The 17,183-nt window shown below is 40.2% G+C and overlaps 2 protein-coding genes across 2 annotated transcripts in view; one reads left to right on the plus strand and one right to left on the minus strand.

Moving 5' to 3' along the window:
* Positions 1–3,395: 3,395 nt before the first annotated feature.
* On the plus strand, positions 3,396–10,283 carry LOC309386518 (uncharacterized protein). Its single transcript, XM_081941985.1, has 6 exons — positions 3,396–3,482; positions 3,591–3,754; positions 4,147–4,231; positions 4,430–4,495; positions 5,489–5,675; positions 5,990–10,283. The coding sequence occupies exons 1-4, from the start codon at positions 3,411–3,413 to the stop codon at positions 4,454–4,456; spliced, it is 348 nt and encodes a 115-aa protein (XP_081798111.1). The 5' UTR covers positions 3,396–3,410; the 3' UTR covers positions 4,457–4,495; positions 5,489–5,675; positions 5,990–10,283.
* The window catches only part of LRRC75A (leucine rich repeat containing 75A), a 78,326-nt gene continuing 70,123 nt past the window's right edge, over positions 8,981–17,183 (minus strand). The window contains exon 4 of the mRNA XM_081941984.1: positions 8,981–11,266. Coding sequence (XP_081798110.1) covers positions 10,681–11,266 — 586 coding nt within the window. The 3' untranslated portion in view covers positions 8,981–10,680. The remainder of the gene's footprint in view (positions 11,267–17,183) is intronic.

Below are 17,183 nucleotides of genomic sequence, written 5' to 3' on the forward strand. Positions count from 1 at the left end.
GCCTTGCTTTAAATATCAGGATGGCCCTGGACAACCACTGTAGGGATCAAGGGAGATAAGTGTTCCTACAAAATGCCTACTCAGTTACAAACCTAGCAATATGGCTTGATGGACTTCGGTTAGTTTCTGGGGTAGAGCTGATGTATGAACCCAGAGATTGCAAACAAAACAACAACACACACGCACACAATGGCTACCAACCTGCCTTCCATTGAGGACCTGTATACTGCATAAGTCAAAAAGAGGGCTGTGAAAATATTTACAGACCCCTCGCATCCTTGACATAAATTGTGTCAACTCCTACCCTCAAAACAATGCTATAAAGCCCTGCTCACCAAGACAACTAGACACAAGAGAAGTTTTCCCCCCGTACACCATCATTCTGCTAAACAAATAATTCCAACACTGTCAAACTATTCACTGCATTAATCTTCTCATACTTCCTATCACCCATCTCCTCCCACTTATGACTATATGACTGTAACTTTGTTACTTGTATCCTTACGATTTATATTGATTCTTTCCTAGTATGATTTGATTGCTTATTTGTACCCTGTGACTATCATTAAGTGTTGTGACTTTTGATTCGTGACAAATGTATCTTTTCTTTTATGTACACTGAGAGCACATGCACCAAAGACAAATTCCTTGAGTATCCAATCACACTTGGCCCATAAAGAATTCTATTCTATTCTATTCAGGCTAGAAACCAGGAGACCCGTGAGTTCGAGTCCCACCTTAGCCATGAAAACCAACCAGGTGAACTTGGACCAGTCATTTTCTCAGCCCAATTCACCTCCCACGGTTGTTGTTGGGAAAATAGGAGAATGGTGTGTGTGTTTGCCACCTTGTGAAAGTAATAGAGGGATGCAAATAAATGCATGCATGCATAAATTGACGGGCATCAGACACGTTCTGCTTCCTTTATGTTTCTTTCACTTTGTAAAAATCACAGTGCTTTGTTTTGCTATGATTCTTTCCACCTTCTGTTTTTCAGTAAAATTGGATGGTGCACTGCCCTTTAATGTAATTTGTGTTTTGCAGAATAAGCCAGTGGGTAGTAGATATTTAGGGATTTGTAGATATTATAGAACCTGCTGTAGCTCAGAAACTGATGAGTTTTGCAAATCTATTATAGCACCACTAGAGGGAGCTCTGATCAGCTCACAGCACAGTATTCCTATGGTATTCAACATTCGGGGACAATAGTGAAGGTTGGACTGATTTGAGAACACTAATGGGATGGGAGAATGGCTACGCTGGTGCTGATTCCGTGGTCTCCATGGTGAATTTGCCCTTCATTCTTCTTAGCTCTAAAGTAATTTTAAAATAATTTATTGTTCCAATATTTATCTTTTATAAGCCACCCAGTCTCATTGTAACAATGACATGGGTAGTTATAAATGCAATAAAATGAATACATAAATTGCATTCACTTGGAACCTGATTGCATACATTTGAGGGACATTTTCTTTGAAAACAAGAACATTTCCTTTTATCACTTTGCTCATGGATCTGGCCTCTTTCATTCAAGGTCTTTCTCCTCTTATCTCTGCAAATGGATACTACATCCAATCTTGGTCAATCTGTTTCCGACAGCAGGCAAACTGTTCCCTCCACTCCAAGTTCCAGGACTATAGGATAGAGGCAGTGGTGGGTTTCAAATTTTTTTAGAACCTCTTCTGTAGGTGTGGCCTGCTTTGTGGGAGTGGCTTGCCGGCCATGTGACTGAGTGGGAGTGGCTTGCCAGCCATGTGACTGGGTGGGCGGGGCCAACTTGTAAAATGTGGTGAAACTCACTTAACAATGCTCTTGCTTAGCAACCAAAATGTTGGCTCAGAAACTCTGGCATTGAAGTGTGCAAGTCTTAAAGCTGTCAAGTTACAAGACCCTTGCACCCCTAACCCTTTAGAAAAAAACTCCCAGGGGTGTTCAAACTTGACAGCTTTAAGACTTGTGGACTTCAATTCCCAGAATTCCTCCTCCAGTCATGTTGGCTCAGGAACTCTGGGATTGAAGCACGCAAGTCTTAAAGCTGTCAAGTTACAAGACTTTTGCACCTCTAACCCTTTAGAAAAAAAAACCCCAGGGGTGTTCAAACGTGACAGCTTTAAGACTTGTGGACTTCAACACCGAGAATTCCTCCTCTCGCTCTTCATCTTGATGATGTGTGGACGGGCAGGGGGAGGGAGCTGGAACCGGTTCTAAACAGCACTGTAGATTTGTGGAACCTCTTCTATAGAAGAGGTTAGAACTGGCAGGAACCCACCCTTGGATAGAGGGAAATAATGTGTTGTCTACATTATGCAAGGTGGCCTTCTCTACATCTTCCTGCCAACACCAAATCTGTCCAGGGCGGCATGCAAGATAAAAGATGCTCAAGAGTTAAAATAATCTGACCCAGGAGGTCATGGTGTTCAGTCTTAGTGGAGACGAGGCAAAGGCCTTCGAGGCATGTGTGAACACAAAACGGATCTGCTAAACCTAAGGGCCAGATCCAGAGTGGTTATGAGCTGTATCTAGTGGACAAACAGAGGCACATATTCTATGTTGGCATATCAAAGTAGAGATTGTTTTGGTAACTAGACATCCAACTACAACGAAGCTATATCAGAAAACCTGAACAATATTTGAATGGTAGTGTAGAAAGGGAATATTATAGAAATAACACAAGAAACTGGAATTTCTGAAATTTCTTCAAGCTGGATAGGCAAGGAGCTGATGTCAAATATTCTGTGGAATACTGACTTGTGGTCCATTTTTCTGGAAAAATGAGAGAGCACCCACCCCAAGCGTGCTGATTTCTTAAAGGCACAAGTTTCATCTTCCAATTATCTTCATTGGATTTTACATCAGTTTTCAAGGAACTGACCATGTTCCCTTCTGTCCATTAAAGAGTTTCCAATGAACGTTCTTGGTGAGAAAATGGGCTTCCTAGTTACTCTAACTTCAGCCAAGAAGTTAGGAAATTAACAGCTCTGTGAGGAAAGATTTATCTCTTTTATAAAATTAAGGTGATGTTAAGTTCAGAATCATTCCTCAGACCTGAGGTGGACTCCAATTTTAACAAGGCACAGGGTCCCATACCAACCATGTTCTATGTCTATGGTGAATTCCAAGATTTAATTTTGGTTCCAAATTTCTGCCAATTTCTTTCAAAGTGCTCAAAACCTGGCACAGCTGGCTGGGGAATTCTGGGAGTTGAAGTCCATAGGACTTAAAGTGGCCAAGGTTGAGAAACACTGTTATATGCAGATGGCAGACAATCTGCGGTTTTTTTGCTTCTCTTAGTTACGCTTGGTTTTTTTCCTCCAATATGGGAAATCCCAATTCTTCATTTGACACCACTAATCCCCCCCCCAACAATTATGCTGCAACTATTAGCGACTGCGCTGCTCTCGCGTTCGGCAATGTTCCGCGGTGAAAAGCACATTCCAGAAGATCAGCCCCCTTTTTTTAACCGCTGCTGTTCGCCTCCGCAGGTACGTCTCGCTCCCTCTTGCCCCCGCCCGTATTATTGACCCGGAAATCTCCCAAAATATTCCCGCTTTCAATCCATTTCCGTTCTCCCCTCCCCCCCGATTTTCCAGCCGCGAAATGGTATATTCGAACCAATCAGCAGCCACTTTTTTCCCGGTCCACCCACCTGCCGTCCGAATGGTTTGTCCCTCCGCCTTAAAAGAGACCGCGTGGAGGCGGCTCGCTCTTTTCCGCGCTTCGCCGCCGCCGCCACCGAACGAGTTGTCGGAGGGAGGTGAGCAATTTCATAGCGCCCCAGAAAAAAGGGTGTGAATTGCGGGGGTTGACGGGTCGGTCCCTGTCTGGGCCTTTAGCGAGCCAATATTTTCCTTGCTGTTTGTGCTACCCGGGGGCCTGTGGCGCCTCGCGTGGGCCTTTAATTTTTTCCCTTCGCGGGATGATGAAGCCGAGATAGGAAGTGCCGTCAGATGCGAGAACTGACGAGAGACTCCTCGTGGCTGACCGCAAGTTGCCAACCCCTGCCCCTTTTTCTCCTCCCGAGACAGGCCTAGGTTCAGTCGGGACCCCCCAAAAAGAGGAAAAAGAGCTAGTCCCAACTTCCCACCGACATTACAGAAACCTCCTTTTTTAAGGTGCTTTCTCATCTAATCTTGGATTGTGTTGCAGGTTTTCTGCCGAAGCCATGTGGGATCTGACTTCAAAAAGCCATAGAAAGAACCAGCGTGTAGAGTTGCGGGAGAAACATCCAAAGGTAAATTTAAAAGCCTCTGAAGGTGGATCGTATGGAAGGAAGGCTCACCGTGATGATAGAAAAACCTTATATATGCTGGAATTACCGGCAGACTCTTGCTGTTGAGATGGTTATTTCTGAGGAGCCTCTATGGAGGGGGGAAAACCATTGTTCTCCCAAACACTCTTTATTACAAGCCTCTCTTCTTTCTTTCTTCAGGGACTCAGGAGCTGCCCTCCAAGATGAGCAATTGTGATTGAAATGCAAACTCTTAACTGGAAGGATGTAAGTCAAATGGAATAGTTCTTGGTTTGTTAAGTGTGTGTGCAACGTGCAAAATATTTCAAACCCAGAACAAACTATTATATCCAAGTTTGGTTCTAGATTTCAGGCAGTTTAGAATCAGGACAAGATAAAAAAAAATTGCTGGGCTTCTGTGGAAAGTTGGTGTGTTAGGTTTTAATAATGCTAGAACTGCCCTTAAGCAACAAATCTGCGATACGCTTTGCTCCCCAAAAAAGGTCCCTTCCCAGCTACATATTTAAAATCTATTTTAATTTTTTTAAAGTCCATTTTTAGCCAGGTTGGATACTATGCCCTCAGCAGTCCCTGGTTTTTTTTTGCTTATGTCCATGTGATGGTTCAATAGACATTCTAGGCCATATACTATTATACTGTTTCCTATATAAAGTATTTAGCCAGACTCTTATATATCCTGCATTGAAAACATTTCCAGGTAGGCAGTGCAATTTCTATTTAATGCTAGTACTGAAAGACAAGAATGTGAAAATAACCTCTCAAGTTCTGTGCTACCATTTCTACAGTACTTTGTACCATTAAACATTGGACCTTATTTTATTTGGGTTCATTTTGTTAACCATGTTTTTCATTTTATGCGCCATTATATTTAAAGTTTTTCTCTTAAATGTGCATGCACAGATGTAAAACTTTTTATTGCTTGTATCTGGCCTTGGGACTAATAAAATTTGAACTGATAATCTGGATAAGGCAAGATTTTTTTCTTGACTTTCCTATTTGAGAAAAAAACATGGTGTCAATTAATTTACTTTATAAATAATTGAATGTGACAAACATTTTTGATGTTCCCTTCCATTTCCCCCAGAATAACATCTCTGTGAAGAAAGATTGGGCCAAGAGATTGACTGGCCCAACATCCAGACAGCTTGCACACCTAAGTTGGGACTAGAATTCAGTCGTCTCGGTTTCTAGGGCACCATCTTAACTTAATCACCAAACTAAATTCTTTTTCTTCTTTAGGTTTCTCATCTACCCAATCTTCAGAGACGGAAGTCCCTCTTGATTTCATTGAAGAGGCTTGTTAGATACACACTGTTTGCACTGATGTAAACATGGTTAAAATCAGAGACCAGATTTGCATTATTAAAGTTGAGAACTGAAAGAAGATTTTAGAAGAATACACTTCTAAGATGCATGAAGGTAATAGGTATGTACCTAGTTCATCCTTTGTGTAGCTGAAACCCTATCTGCTAATCTGAGTTAGAAAAGCAGTTTTCAGATAAAACAATCATACTAAAAAAGATCTGTAAATTTTAATGTTGGAATGTTCAATGTACTTTGCTGGGATTGATTTCTGCGTCTTATTTTCAAAGGGCTCTCTTTGCCCAGGAATACTAATTAGGGATATTTCCCTTCTTCAAATCTGTTATAAATGTTCACAAACTTCATATAAGAAGCCATTATTAATACAAATAAAAAGGGCTTCAATGTTGCTAACCAATTTGTAAAATCTTGTTTCAGGCTCGGACAAATATTACTACTATTCAATGCACTCAAGACTACTGTCCATTTTTCCCTTGAGACCCTATGAAGACCTACATATTGGGGCAAAGAGATTATTTCCTGCATTATTGTGGCAGTAAATTTATAGGCTAACTTCTCTTCCCTTTGTTGTACACACTTATTGAATGGGTCCAGTTTCAGAGCCGTGCAGAATCCTGGAATCAGAAATTTGGATAAAAACCCCCTAAGGCTACGCCTCGCCCACCTCGCCTGACATTAGAACGACTACGGACCTCCGCTCCTTCCGTCGGAAACTCAAAACCCACCTGTTTCATCTAGCCGGCCTGGCCTAATTCCAGCTTTCCCACCTCAGTTTGTATTTGTAAATTTATGGTTGTGGTTTTAATGGTTTTAAGTTTTTAATTTTTATAAATTTGTACAGGGGATATTTAATTCAATTTTTAGTTATGTATATTATTGAGTGTATGGTTTTTAAATTTGTACCTATACACCGCCCCGAGTCCCTTTGGGGAGGGGGCGGTCTAGAAGTTTAATAAATTTAATTAATTAAAGAAGGGATCCTTAAAAATTCATCTTGCACCTCTTAAATACAGCAATCTTAAAGGTATCCAGGCCGTGGGCCATCTAGGACTTTGGAGGTAACATTACTTGAATTGCATCCATAAGCCAACTGGTGGCCAGTGCAGCTCCTAAAACAGTATTGGGGGAGTCTTAAACTTAAATACACTCCAAACCTATGAAATACTGACCTAACGGAAGGTTCTGGGTGGCTCTATGGAAAATATGAGTATGATACTCAGTTATACATCTCTACCCCAAACCACCCCAACGAAGCCGTCGAGGTGATGTCCCGGTGCCTGGAGGCCGTACGGGTCTGGATGGGAGACAACAGACTCAAGCTCAACCCTTCCAAGACGGAGTGGCTGTGGCTACCACCCCGCTTCAGCCAGTGGGTTCCATCTCTGGCCATTGGGGGCGAACAACTGCCCCCCCGTGGACAGGGCGCGCAATTTGGGCATCCTAGATACCCGGCTGTTGCTGGATGACCATGTGACAGCCGTGGCTAGGGGGGCGTTCCACCAGGTTCGCCTGGTGCGCCAATTGCGCCCCCTATTGGACCGGGACGCCCTTCGCACAGTCACCCATGCCCTGGTGACGTCTCGCCTGGACTACTGTAATGCTCTCTACATGGGGCTCCCCTTGAGATGCATCCGAAGGCTGCAGCTGGTCCAGAACGCAGCCGCGCGGGCAATTATGGGGAGTACTAGGTACTCCCATATAACCGCTCCTGCGCGAGCTGCACTGGCTACCTGTGGCTTTTCGGGTGCGTTTCAAGGTGTTGATTATCACCTTTAAAGCGCTCCATGGCTCAGGACCTAGTTACCTGCGGGATTGCATCCTACCCCACACATCCCTGCGACCAATTCGCTCTCACAGAGAGGGACTCCTCCGGATACCATCCGCTAAGGAATGCCGGCGGGCGGTGCCCAGGAGCAGGGCCTTCTCTGTGACGGGCCCAACCCTCTGGAACGACCTTCCTTTCTCCCCCCCCCCCCCATATTAGAATCATTGCTGATCTCCGCTCCTGTAAGAAACTCAAGACCCACTTGTTCCAATTAGCTGGCCTGGCCCAATCACAATAATTTAATCCCTGACCCTCCTGGCCGGTATTTTAAATTTTGGGGTATTTTAATTGGTTTTAATTATTAGCTAATTTCATGATCATTGTACAGACTTTGTTTAATTTGTTTTTCTGTGATTTTGTATTTTTGTTGTTTATAGTGTATTTTATTCCTGTCTGTACACCGCCCCGAGTCCCCTTGAGGAGAGGGGGTGGTTTATAAATCGAATAAATAAAATGAATGAATGAAATGAAAATTGAGTGGTATTACCGGTAGTTCAGCCAGAAGGTGATAAGAGAAGCTGATCAATATTCAGATGCACCTAAAAGTAAAACTGATGTTTCATCTGTTAACAGTTTCCATTACTTTTCTGCAGCCCTTAAGATTTTTTTTTAAACTTAAACCTGTAGCATACATTCTCCAAAATGCCTATTGAAGTTACATGAAAAAATAACACCAGGTGAATTAACATTAATTCAAGCAATTACGGCTCTGCAGATTGATTTCTCCCTCGTAGCATTTAAATTGTAAAATAAGACCACTGCAGCTGAGCCTCAAAAATAAGCTAAGGAAATTGCAAATTTTCAGTTTCATGACTACCAGTATTCTGTTTTGCTTCTGTCAATTTTGTACCTAATGGAAATTCATGCAGATTATGGTATCTTGTCATTATGCTTATCAATGTTATTGTGGCTAAGTGGAAGATGTATTTTTGTTTCCTGAATGTTTCTTTCATGGTTGTTTTTACCCAGAGATGGATACGGAGGCATGAGGAAACTTGGATATTGCTACCTGGCACAAGTGGGCTTTTATTGGTGCACAAAAAATTTATATAAGCAAATGAACTCAACCAATTGCCTGTCTTGAGAATGTAATCATTGCTTTATAAACAGATGCACTGAATACTGTTATATTCTCTTATATATTTTTTTTCCTGGAATTGTGAGCTGGGCTACCATAGTTTCCTGTAGGTGGGGGCAAAAGTCTTTTGCACTATTAGACCAACTACGTGGAAGGAGGAATTAGTTCCAATTGCATATTTTGAGTTGCTTTACATTTTATGTGAATTCCTAGTTTACTGATCATTGCAGTTGAGAGATATAAAATAAAAAGTATTACTTTTATCTCCCCCCCCCCCCCTTTAAGAAAGTATCCCTATGTTTATATTCATAAAACAGAAACCAAAAAAACTTAACCAAGCCTCCATATTGTGTTTTGGATTAATGGGGTTGAAGTGACAGCATAACTTCACGTTCCAGGAATGATGATCCTCACTACACACCTTCTTTGTGTAATGACTGTTCAGGAGTTGCACAACATGTAGCTTCCCATTCCTGCAAATACATTTTCACTAGGGAGAAACGGCCATCTTTCAAACAAGTTTTATTTCTTGACAAAGCATATAAAAGACTTTGGGTACATGCAAACTAGGACAATATGGAGCTGTTGATTTCTATGAAAATACCAGATTGACACTACCGAAAACATACAAGTACTCAAAATGGGCACAACAGCAGTGGGGTTTTAGGGAAAAACATTGATCCTGAAAATTGGCCACGTGATGAGCTGCACCTCCTCCCTAAAGTAGATTAGTCCTAGCAATTACAATCACAGCCCACTCTGAAAGGTATCAGTCGTAGGACGCTCTTCAAATCTGCCAGGATGAAGTACCAAAACTATAGTGTTGAAAGCTCACACGTGATTGTTAATTTGGGTAAGACTCTTCATGAGTAGCTCAGGAAAAAAAAAAGCCAGCATTTACTTCATGACAGTCCAAGTGCTGCAAAGGGTTGGTGACTAAAGCTCCCACAGTATGTAATCCAGGTACCTAAGCATCAGGACACGATCAAGCTGAATTGATTTGTCTCTTCTGCGCCACAGTGATGAAATCCAGAAAGCAGCTGCATTTTTTTCCATAAAATGTAATTATAGCAACTTGCAACAAATGCCTGGGGTTGCCATCAACATTCATTCCCTGGTGCCTAGAGCCAAGGCCTTGCTAACCCTAAAAGGGACACACACACACACACACACCAGGAAGGCACAAGTACCACCAATTCACACTCCTTAAAGGGAATGGGGAGTTTTTCATTTATACTAATTTGTTTGCTTTCTGAACCAGTGTCTTCTATCAACGCAGTGTCTTTCTTCTCTTGTATTTAAATTTTATTTCATTCTGGAGACAGATTTCAGAAGGTGCAAGTTTTTCAGCCCTGCTGACTCACTGCTTTTAATTTATAAAAATTGCATTTTAAGACCAGCAATCTTGCAGCACCTTAAGACTTTACAAATAAAACTCAAATTCAACCAAATTCATCGGATTCATGGCATAACCTGAGATAGGTACACATCCATGGCTTATTTGGGACAGGAGACAATAAATTTGTTGGGAGAGAATGAAATGCAGAAGGTATAGTAGTGATGATTACCTTCTTGGCAGTGATTATTCAGTGAGACATTCAAACTTGTTTTGGTGAGTTGATTAACATGTTTCCGTTTAATCCATGGGATTAATTTTGTTTCTATCCAAGCATGAAATTTTCTCACCTAAAGCTTCTATTCAAAGTAATTGATTTGGAAAGTAAAAACTTTATAACAAGTACAGAATTATTTGTATCAGTATACCTAATATGAAAATTTAGTGTATTCAACTCAAGTGTTTAACCTGGGGGGAAAAACAGGCTCAATAGTGGCATTGCATTTTTGTTTGTGTTTCTTAAACCTTCAACTGAACAGTCAACTAGCAATCACCCCTGTGATAACTACAAGGTTTCAGGAATTAAAGGGATGCTTTGATTTGGATACTGCACTGAGCAAGTAGGATTGGCATAAATAATCCCTTCCAGTAGAATTCTATATAATGGTTCAGATTGTAGCGGATCATTAATATGTGAATTGCAGCCAACTGTAATTTGGTCTCCCCATTTTGGTCCTGCAAGTTAAGGAATTAAAAGTTTTTATTTGAAGAGAGCTTCATTAGCATAAACTAGCCAAGATCCTTTGTGGTTATAAAGGATCCATTTGGCACATCCTAGGGACCTAGACAAATGAGAGAGAACTCTTATTTCATGTCTGAAACAAATGTTCTTGATTTGTAGATTCATTTGGCAGCAGCTTAACCTCAATAGTTTCACCTGTCCATACCTGCCTGAGCTTCCTGTCTTCCAGGCCATCATTTTGGTCTTCATCCTGTGAGGAAAGACCTTCTTGGCTCTCAAGGTCACTCACCTGACTTTCACCAAATTCAAGAATAGTTGGGAGATTGCTTTGGGTAGGGCTTCGTTTCTTAAGGCTAACCAGAAAGGGCTGTGGCAGAGAGAATATGTCCACATTATTGCCCAGATCAATCCAAGTCATGCTGGGGAAGTTTCTGGTGTCCTTCAAAGCTTCAGTCAGGTCCCGGAGGACGGCTTTTGTAAGCCTGTTGCCATTAAGGGAAAGAGTTGTGAGACGAGGTAGGGCACTGAGAACTGGCAAAAGCTGGAGGAACATCTCATCTGTCATCTCAGTGAAGCAAAGCTCCACATTTTCAATATATTCAGAGCTGTGCTGGAGGTACGAGATAACTCGATCTAATTCCTTCATGGTCAAAGGGATGCCAGACAAGTCCACTGTGTTGTCCAGAGGATTCCCCACCAAGATCGTTTTCAAACTGCAAAACAATGAAAAATGGAATTATTAGTTTCCAGTTTATGTTTAACAGCTGTAAAGTCAATTCTTACTAGGAAAATTATTTTTTGACAATAGCTTCATAATTCAGCCGGGAGTAAATGGAATGAATCCATCCAAGGCAGTAATTTTTCTAGGGGATACTGCAGTCAAATTTGTTAATATACGATACTCAATGACTACATCCATAGCATTTACTTGATTACCAACCCGTTTTGGGGGTTTGCACAATACACGGAGCTATTAAGCAAATAGGCTGGATTTCTATCATGGCAAGTCGTTCACACAAAGCAACGTTAAAATTAATTGTTTTTATATATTAACGTACGTAGTCATTCATAGTGATCAATGTTTTGGCGAGGTCCCACTTGCCATCTTCAGGCTGGTGTTTTCGGCTTCGTGCTTGTGCAAGTGTGGTCGGAGCTGCAGTTTTTCTATAAATCTTGGTGGGGGTGTGTGGAGTGCTGGCTTTGTTGCTGTAAGTGGGTTGATTGGCTGTGTAGTTGCATCCTGATTGGTAAATGGAGTTGACGTTTGTAGATTGGTGTTTTTCTATTTTGATGGCTTCCATAATTCTCTTGTTGAAGTGTTCAGTTTTGGAGATTAATTTGGTTCCTTCAAAATCAATTTCATGTCCTGTTGCTTTAAGGTGCTGAACACTTCAACAAGACAATAATTATGGAAGCTATCTAAATAGAGAAACACCCCCACAACATGAATAAATGTGATGATACCTCCCACCTACCAGACACCTGGAAACCAGCCCTAGTCAACAAACGAGCCCCACCCACCATCCAGGTCGTTACAAAATAAAAAAACAACGGACACATAGCCAGCACCTCAGCCACACAGGATGATATGAAACAGCCGACCAATCTACAAACATCAACTCCATCTACCAATCAGGATGCAACTACACAGCCAATCAACCCACTTACAGCAACAAAGCTAGCACTCCACACACCCCCACCAAGATTTATAGAAAGACGGCAGCTCTGACCATGCTTTACTCGCACAAGCACGAAGCCGAAAACACCAGCCTGAAGATGGCGAGTTGGACCTCGCAGAAACATTGCCAAGACAATCTCAATCTTACATGGGAAAAGACCCGAATACAACAAGACCAGCGTACCTACACCTGTGAAAATCTACGAAAACACACACACACCTCTCTTAGGCAGACACATAAATATGGAGGGTGGGAAGGCTGATTATGAGAAGCATCCAACATAACCATATTCTAGGAAATCATTTCCTTTTCCATAAAATTCATACCAACAGGACAAATAAAGCACCAAGCCTATTAAGTAGTGGTCTCTGCTTAAAATAGGAAACCATACAAGGGAAGCAGATTATTTCTCTAATGCTTTTAAAGGGCCTCTGACAATATAAAGCTTTATAAAGGCATAGGATTACTTAAGCATAAGAAACATCCAATAAAAGGGATGTCTTTTATTGTCTTGAGAAGACAGGTAAGATATACTGGTGCCAAATACTTGAAAGGGTGTTGTTTTAAATTCAAAATGCCTTCCATGTCATCCCAGAGTGTAGGATTCACAATGCAACTGCTGTATCCCACAATAAGCTACTTACGGTAGCTTCCCACTAAAATTTAAGAACTTCAGGACAGCAGTTTGAACAATAGAACCAGTCACCAAAACAAAAAGTTGAGCGCCCATTGCTGAATATCCAAGCACAAACAGGATGAATATTTGTTGAAAATGCTTCATTTTGGATTTTTGCTTAAACGGTTGGGGGAGGGGGACACGGAGGCCCATTTCTATGAGTAAGGGAGTGCAAGGTTTGCTGAGATTAGTTTCCCTTTTCTCCTGTTATTTCAGCACAGACTTTGAGTTGTGAAATCTGAAATTACCACCTGAAATCAAATCAGCTCCTTTTCCCCCATGTATTGTACAGGGACATATGGGCAGGCACAGAGCTTCCCTCCTTTGGTAGGGAGGGAAAAAAAACCTTAGTGACTCACACCAAAAGGAGTGAAACCACTGCATTGCAACAAGGTGAGGATCATAAAACATTCTGCTTGCAGAAGCAGCAATTCAGAAATGCAAATAGAAGACATCAAGAAAAAAATGTTATGAAAACCTTTCTAGAATCTTTTAACTGATACTAGCAGAGACCTTAAAAGTTCAGAAAATATAACAGCCTGAGGAAGAAGATCAATTAGACTCTAGTGTTCTGATTCATAACAAATTTCTAGTTTTACTAGCACTTCTTGGAGGGTTCCGTTTAGATGCTTTAGCAAATATACTCAGAGACCTAGTTAATAGGAGCAAACCCTCATTTTACTTGTTTCTTCACTGTTTGAGACTCCCAACAGTTGCATCTTATCTCCTAGTTTAAAATAAAATACTAAATTGCCTTACAGAAAAAATGATCATAATGGAATAACCATAGAATAAAATAAAATAAAAACACCAAAAGTATCAGTTAAAGCACTGCAAATGGTCTGTCTAAAAAAAAACATTTAAAAATAAGGAAAATGGTTGTGGCAGAGATGCCATATATATTGCATTTCTTTAGGAAGAAACTTGCACAGCATTCTGAACCAAAGTAGAATTTCGTCCTGCCATGCAGTGAGAGCTAAACCAGGTTAAATTATTATGGATTAGCATGTTGGAAGAATACATAGTACTACCATTTACATGGTCTTTATCCTATTGCCGACTTCATTGAGGGCTGCATCAGGGTTGTGTTTGACCTCAGGGGCTGGAGAGGGTGTGGCCAGCTCACCATCAATCATGTTGGGTGCACCTGTAGTGGCCTGAGAGCTCTGCCAGCAAAAACAGGCTCCCGAGTTCTGTTTTCGGCCGCAACAGCTTCCTGCATCTTCTGCCAGTGAAAATGGAGTGCTCCCAGGCTCTGTTTTTGCTGGCAGAGGCACCGGGCCGGGGTGGGGGGTGGGGGGTGTTGAAACTGCAAAAACCACACACACAGACAACCTGGAAAAGGATCAGAAATGATAGGTTTAAGATATTTATCTCATTAATGTTATGACACCAATAAGAACTAGAATAGAACTCTTTATTTATAATGAAAAGCAGAAGGGATTTTTCTCTTCTTTCTACTTTCCTGTTTATATTTTCTGATCAGAAATGAATGCACAAATTTCTTCATAGAAATAGCTTCTGATTATTTCTATAGATTTTTCAAAATTTCAAAATTTTAGTACAATCTGATGAAATGGAAAAAAAATTACTTGCTGAAGTATATCTGGTTCAATTTAAGTTAGGGGGGGGGGAAATAGCCCAAATCACTGAAAAGGTGGCACAGATATCTATACAGATCAACAGTAAAATTTCTTGAAGTCAAACCTGACTCCTAGTGGATTTTTGGACACAGACACGTGTTTTTCTTTTCAGCAATACAGTGTTTTGCTACTGCTATCTTCTAGTCTGTCACACAGATGTTAATCAGGCCCAACCCTGCTTAGCTTGTAAATTTAAGATAAGGTCCACAAGATTCTACATGTAGCTACTATAGCAAAAATCTTAAAAAGGTAATACAGTTATTTATGTTTATCTACGATAATATAGGTTTGCTAAAATTCAGGAACTGTGATACATTAAAAAAAATTACATTGAGGGGGGGGCCAACGTCGCGACGATATGGTTGTGTGGTCTCAGTGCTCTGAGACCACAGCCAATACTTTTGTCACTGGGTGGTCCAAATGGACCTAAACCGTCCCGAAGAGACGGTGAACAGGAAGAATACGTCTTGCTGATTTTGGGGATATCGCAAAATCCCTGAAAGAAGCAAGAGAAGTTCTTCAAGCCGGCGAAAAAAAATCCAGCCAAGGCTGATGAAGTCGGGGCGGCTCCAAAACGGAGGATATGGAAAGAGAAAGTGTTTCCAGCTGGTGAGGAATTTTTATTGTTTTTTTAAAAAGTCTGCCTATAAAAACTTAAAAATTAATTTAAATGGAAGAATAGAAGATTTAAGCGGCGAAATTAAATTTGGAATGGTTTTGGACAGTGGTTATCTCTTTTTTTAAAATGCTTTTTACATGGACGGAATCTCTACAAGCTTTTTAAAATGGATGGATCAAGTCTTCTTCTTCTACCTTTTCTTTGTGACTCTCCATGATCTATAGAACAAAGTTTTCTCCTCTCATTGTTGTGGATACTTTTCTAATTCATTAGAAAAACTCATTTAAAGATCGGATTACTTTTTTCAATTTGAAATACAAAATAGTTACAAAAAAGAAACTTTTTAACAGTGCTGTGCTGCTCGAATGCTGGGAGGTTTTCTTGACCGGAGTTTGTGTATTCAAGCGGAACTTTCTTTGTTTAGACTTGCGGGTTGGCTACAGAGTGATGGGAAGGGGGGGCAGATGTCACTTTGAAGTGCACTCAAAGTGAAAACAACGGTCTTTGTATGCTTTAATCTTGTTGACCTTCCAACAAGAGCAGCTGTGTATGATAATATGGCATCTCAGGAGAATGTAGAAGCTTTAAACTTGCAAGGAATATTTGCAGAATTGCAAAAATTATTAAATACAGAGGAGAGAATGGAAAGAAAACTGGATTACTTGGAACATCTAACAATAAAATATGATGAAAAAATCGAGGATGTTTATCAAATGCAAAATGAGGTGGTTGAAACTCAAAAAACTGAAGTGCAAGATGAATATAAAGAGATTAAACATGTTGACATCTATGGCAATTGGTTTATTTTTGAAAAAAGAAAGAATGGAATATCGAAAGAGGAAGTAAATGGAGAGGAGATTTATTCCAAAAGGCAAGATATAGAAGAAGAAGAGAAAATTAAAGAACCTATGGACTATGAAATCTTATCGGCAAAAATATTGATAACACTGCTGAAAATCACAGACAAGCTGAACAAGGAAACAGAAAGAGGGCATCAAGAGTACATGAGAGATTTTACAAGCAAGGAGTTGCTAAGAGAAGTCCATACAGATCTGATTAAGAAGATGTTTAGAAGACTAATTCCACAAATGGCAGAAGATATGAGAGTGTTTTGTTATTGCAAAGATACAGGTTGATAGATGGAAGGGTATAATTCAAAACTAGCTAAACGTAGTGAAATTTAGTGATAATAGGCATAGTTAAATAAAAAATTAATAATGATAATAATATATACAATGTGTAGTGTTATGATAAGCAATAACTGGATATGAATATTGAATGATAACCATGAAGGGAAGGCTAGAAATACTTTTGGATTATATATAAAGGTTAATAATAATAATAACAATAAAAAAGAATTAAAATAGACACGGTTAAGTTTTGATTATTAGGGGGAAAATGTTATTATTTATTTATTTATTTATTTATTTATTTTATTAGACTTGTTAGCCGCTCCCTCTCCACGAAGGGACTCGGGGCAGCGTACAATAAATAAAAATCACATGTTACACAATTAGACATTACACGGAGGAGGTATAAAAGTCACACAACAATTGTTACAATACATACAACAATAGTAATAATAAGGTTAAAAATTAAAATACCCCAATATAAAATTTCAAGTTTAAAAATTGCCAGGAGGATTAGAAATGGAACTATAGTTGAGCCAGGCTGGCTAGTTGAAAAAGGTGGGTCTTGAGTTTTGTACGGAAGGAGCGGAGGTCAGTAGTAATCCTAATGTGGGGGGGAGGTCATTCCAGAGGGCTGGGCCCATCACAGAGAAGGCCCTGCTCCTGATATAGGATATAGCTACATAAAGAAAGGATAATGATAATAATTCATATATATGTATGGGTATAATGTCAGGAAACTGGATGCAAATTGTAAACAGTGATTTGGAAAGGAGGATTAGAAAATTTTGTTATTAAATATTATGGATGTTTAGCTAGAATAGGACATAAGGATTCAATGTTAATGGAGGATTTTAGAAATAGTAAATGAGATGCCAGTATG

Source organism: Natrix helvetica (assembly GCF_964273705.1).
Source record: "Natrix helvetica genome assembly, chromosome: 2".
Taxonomy (NCBI): Eukaryota; Metazoa; Chordata; class Lepidosauria; order Squamata; family Natricidae; genus Natrix; species Natrix helvetica.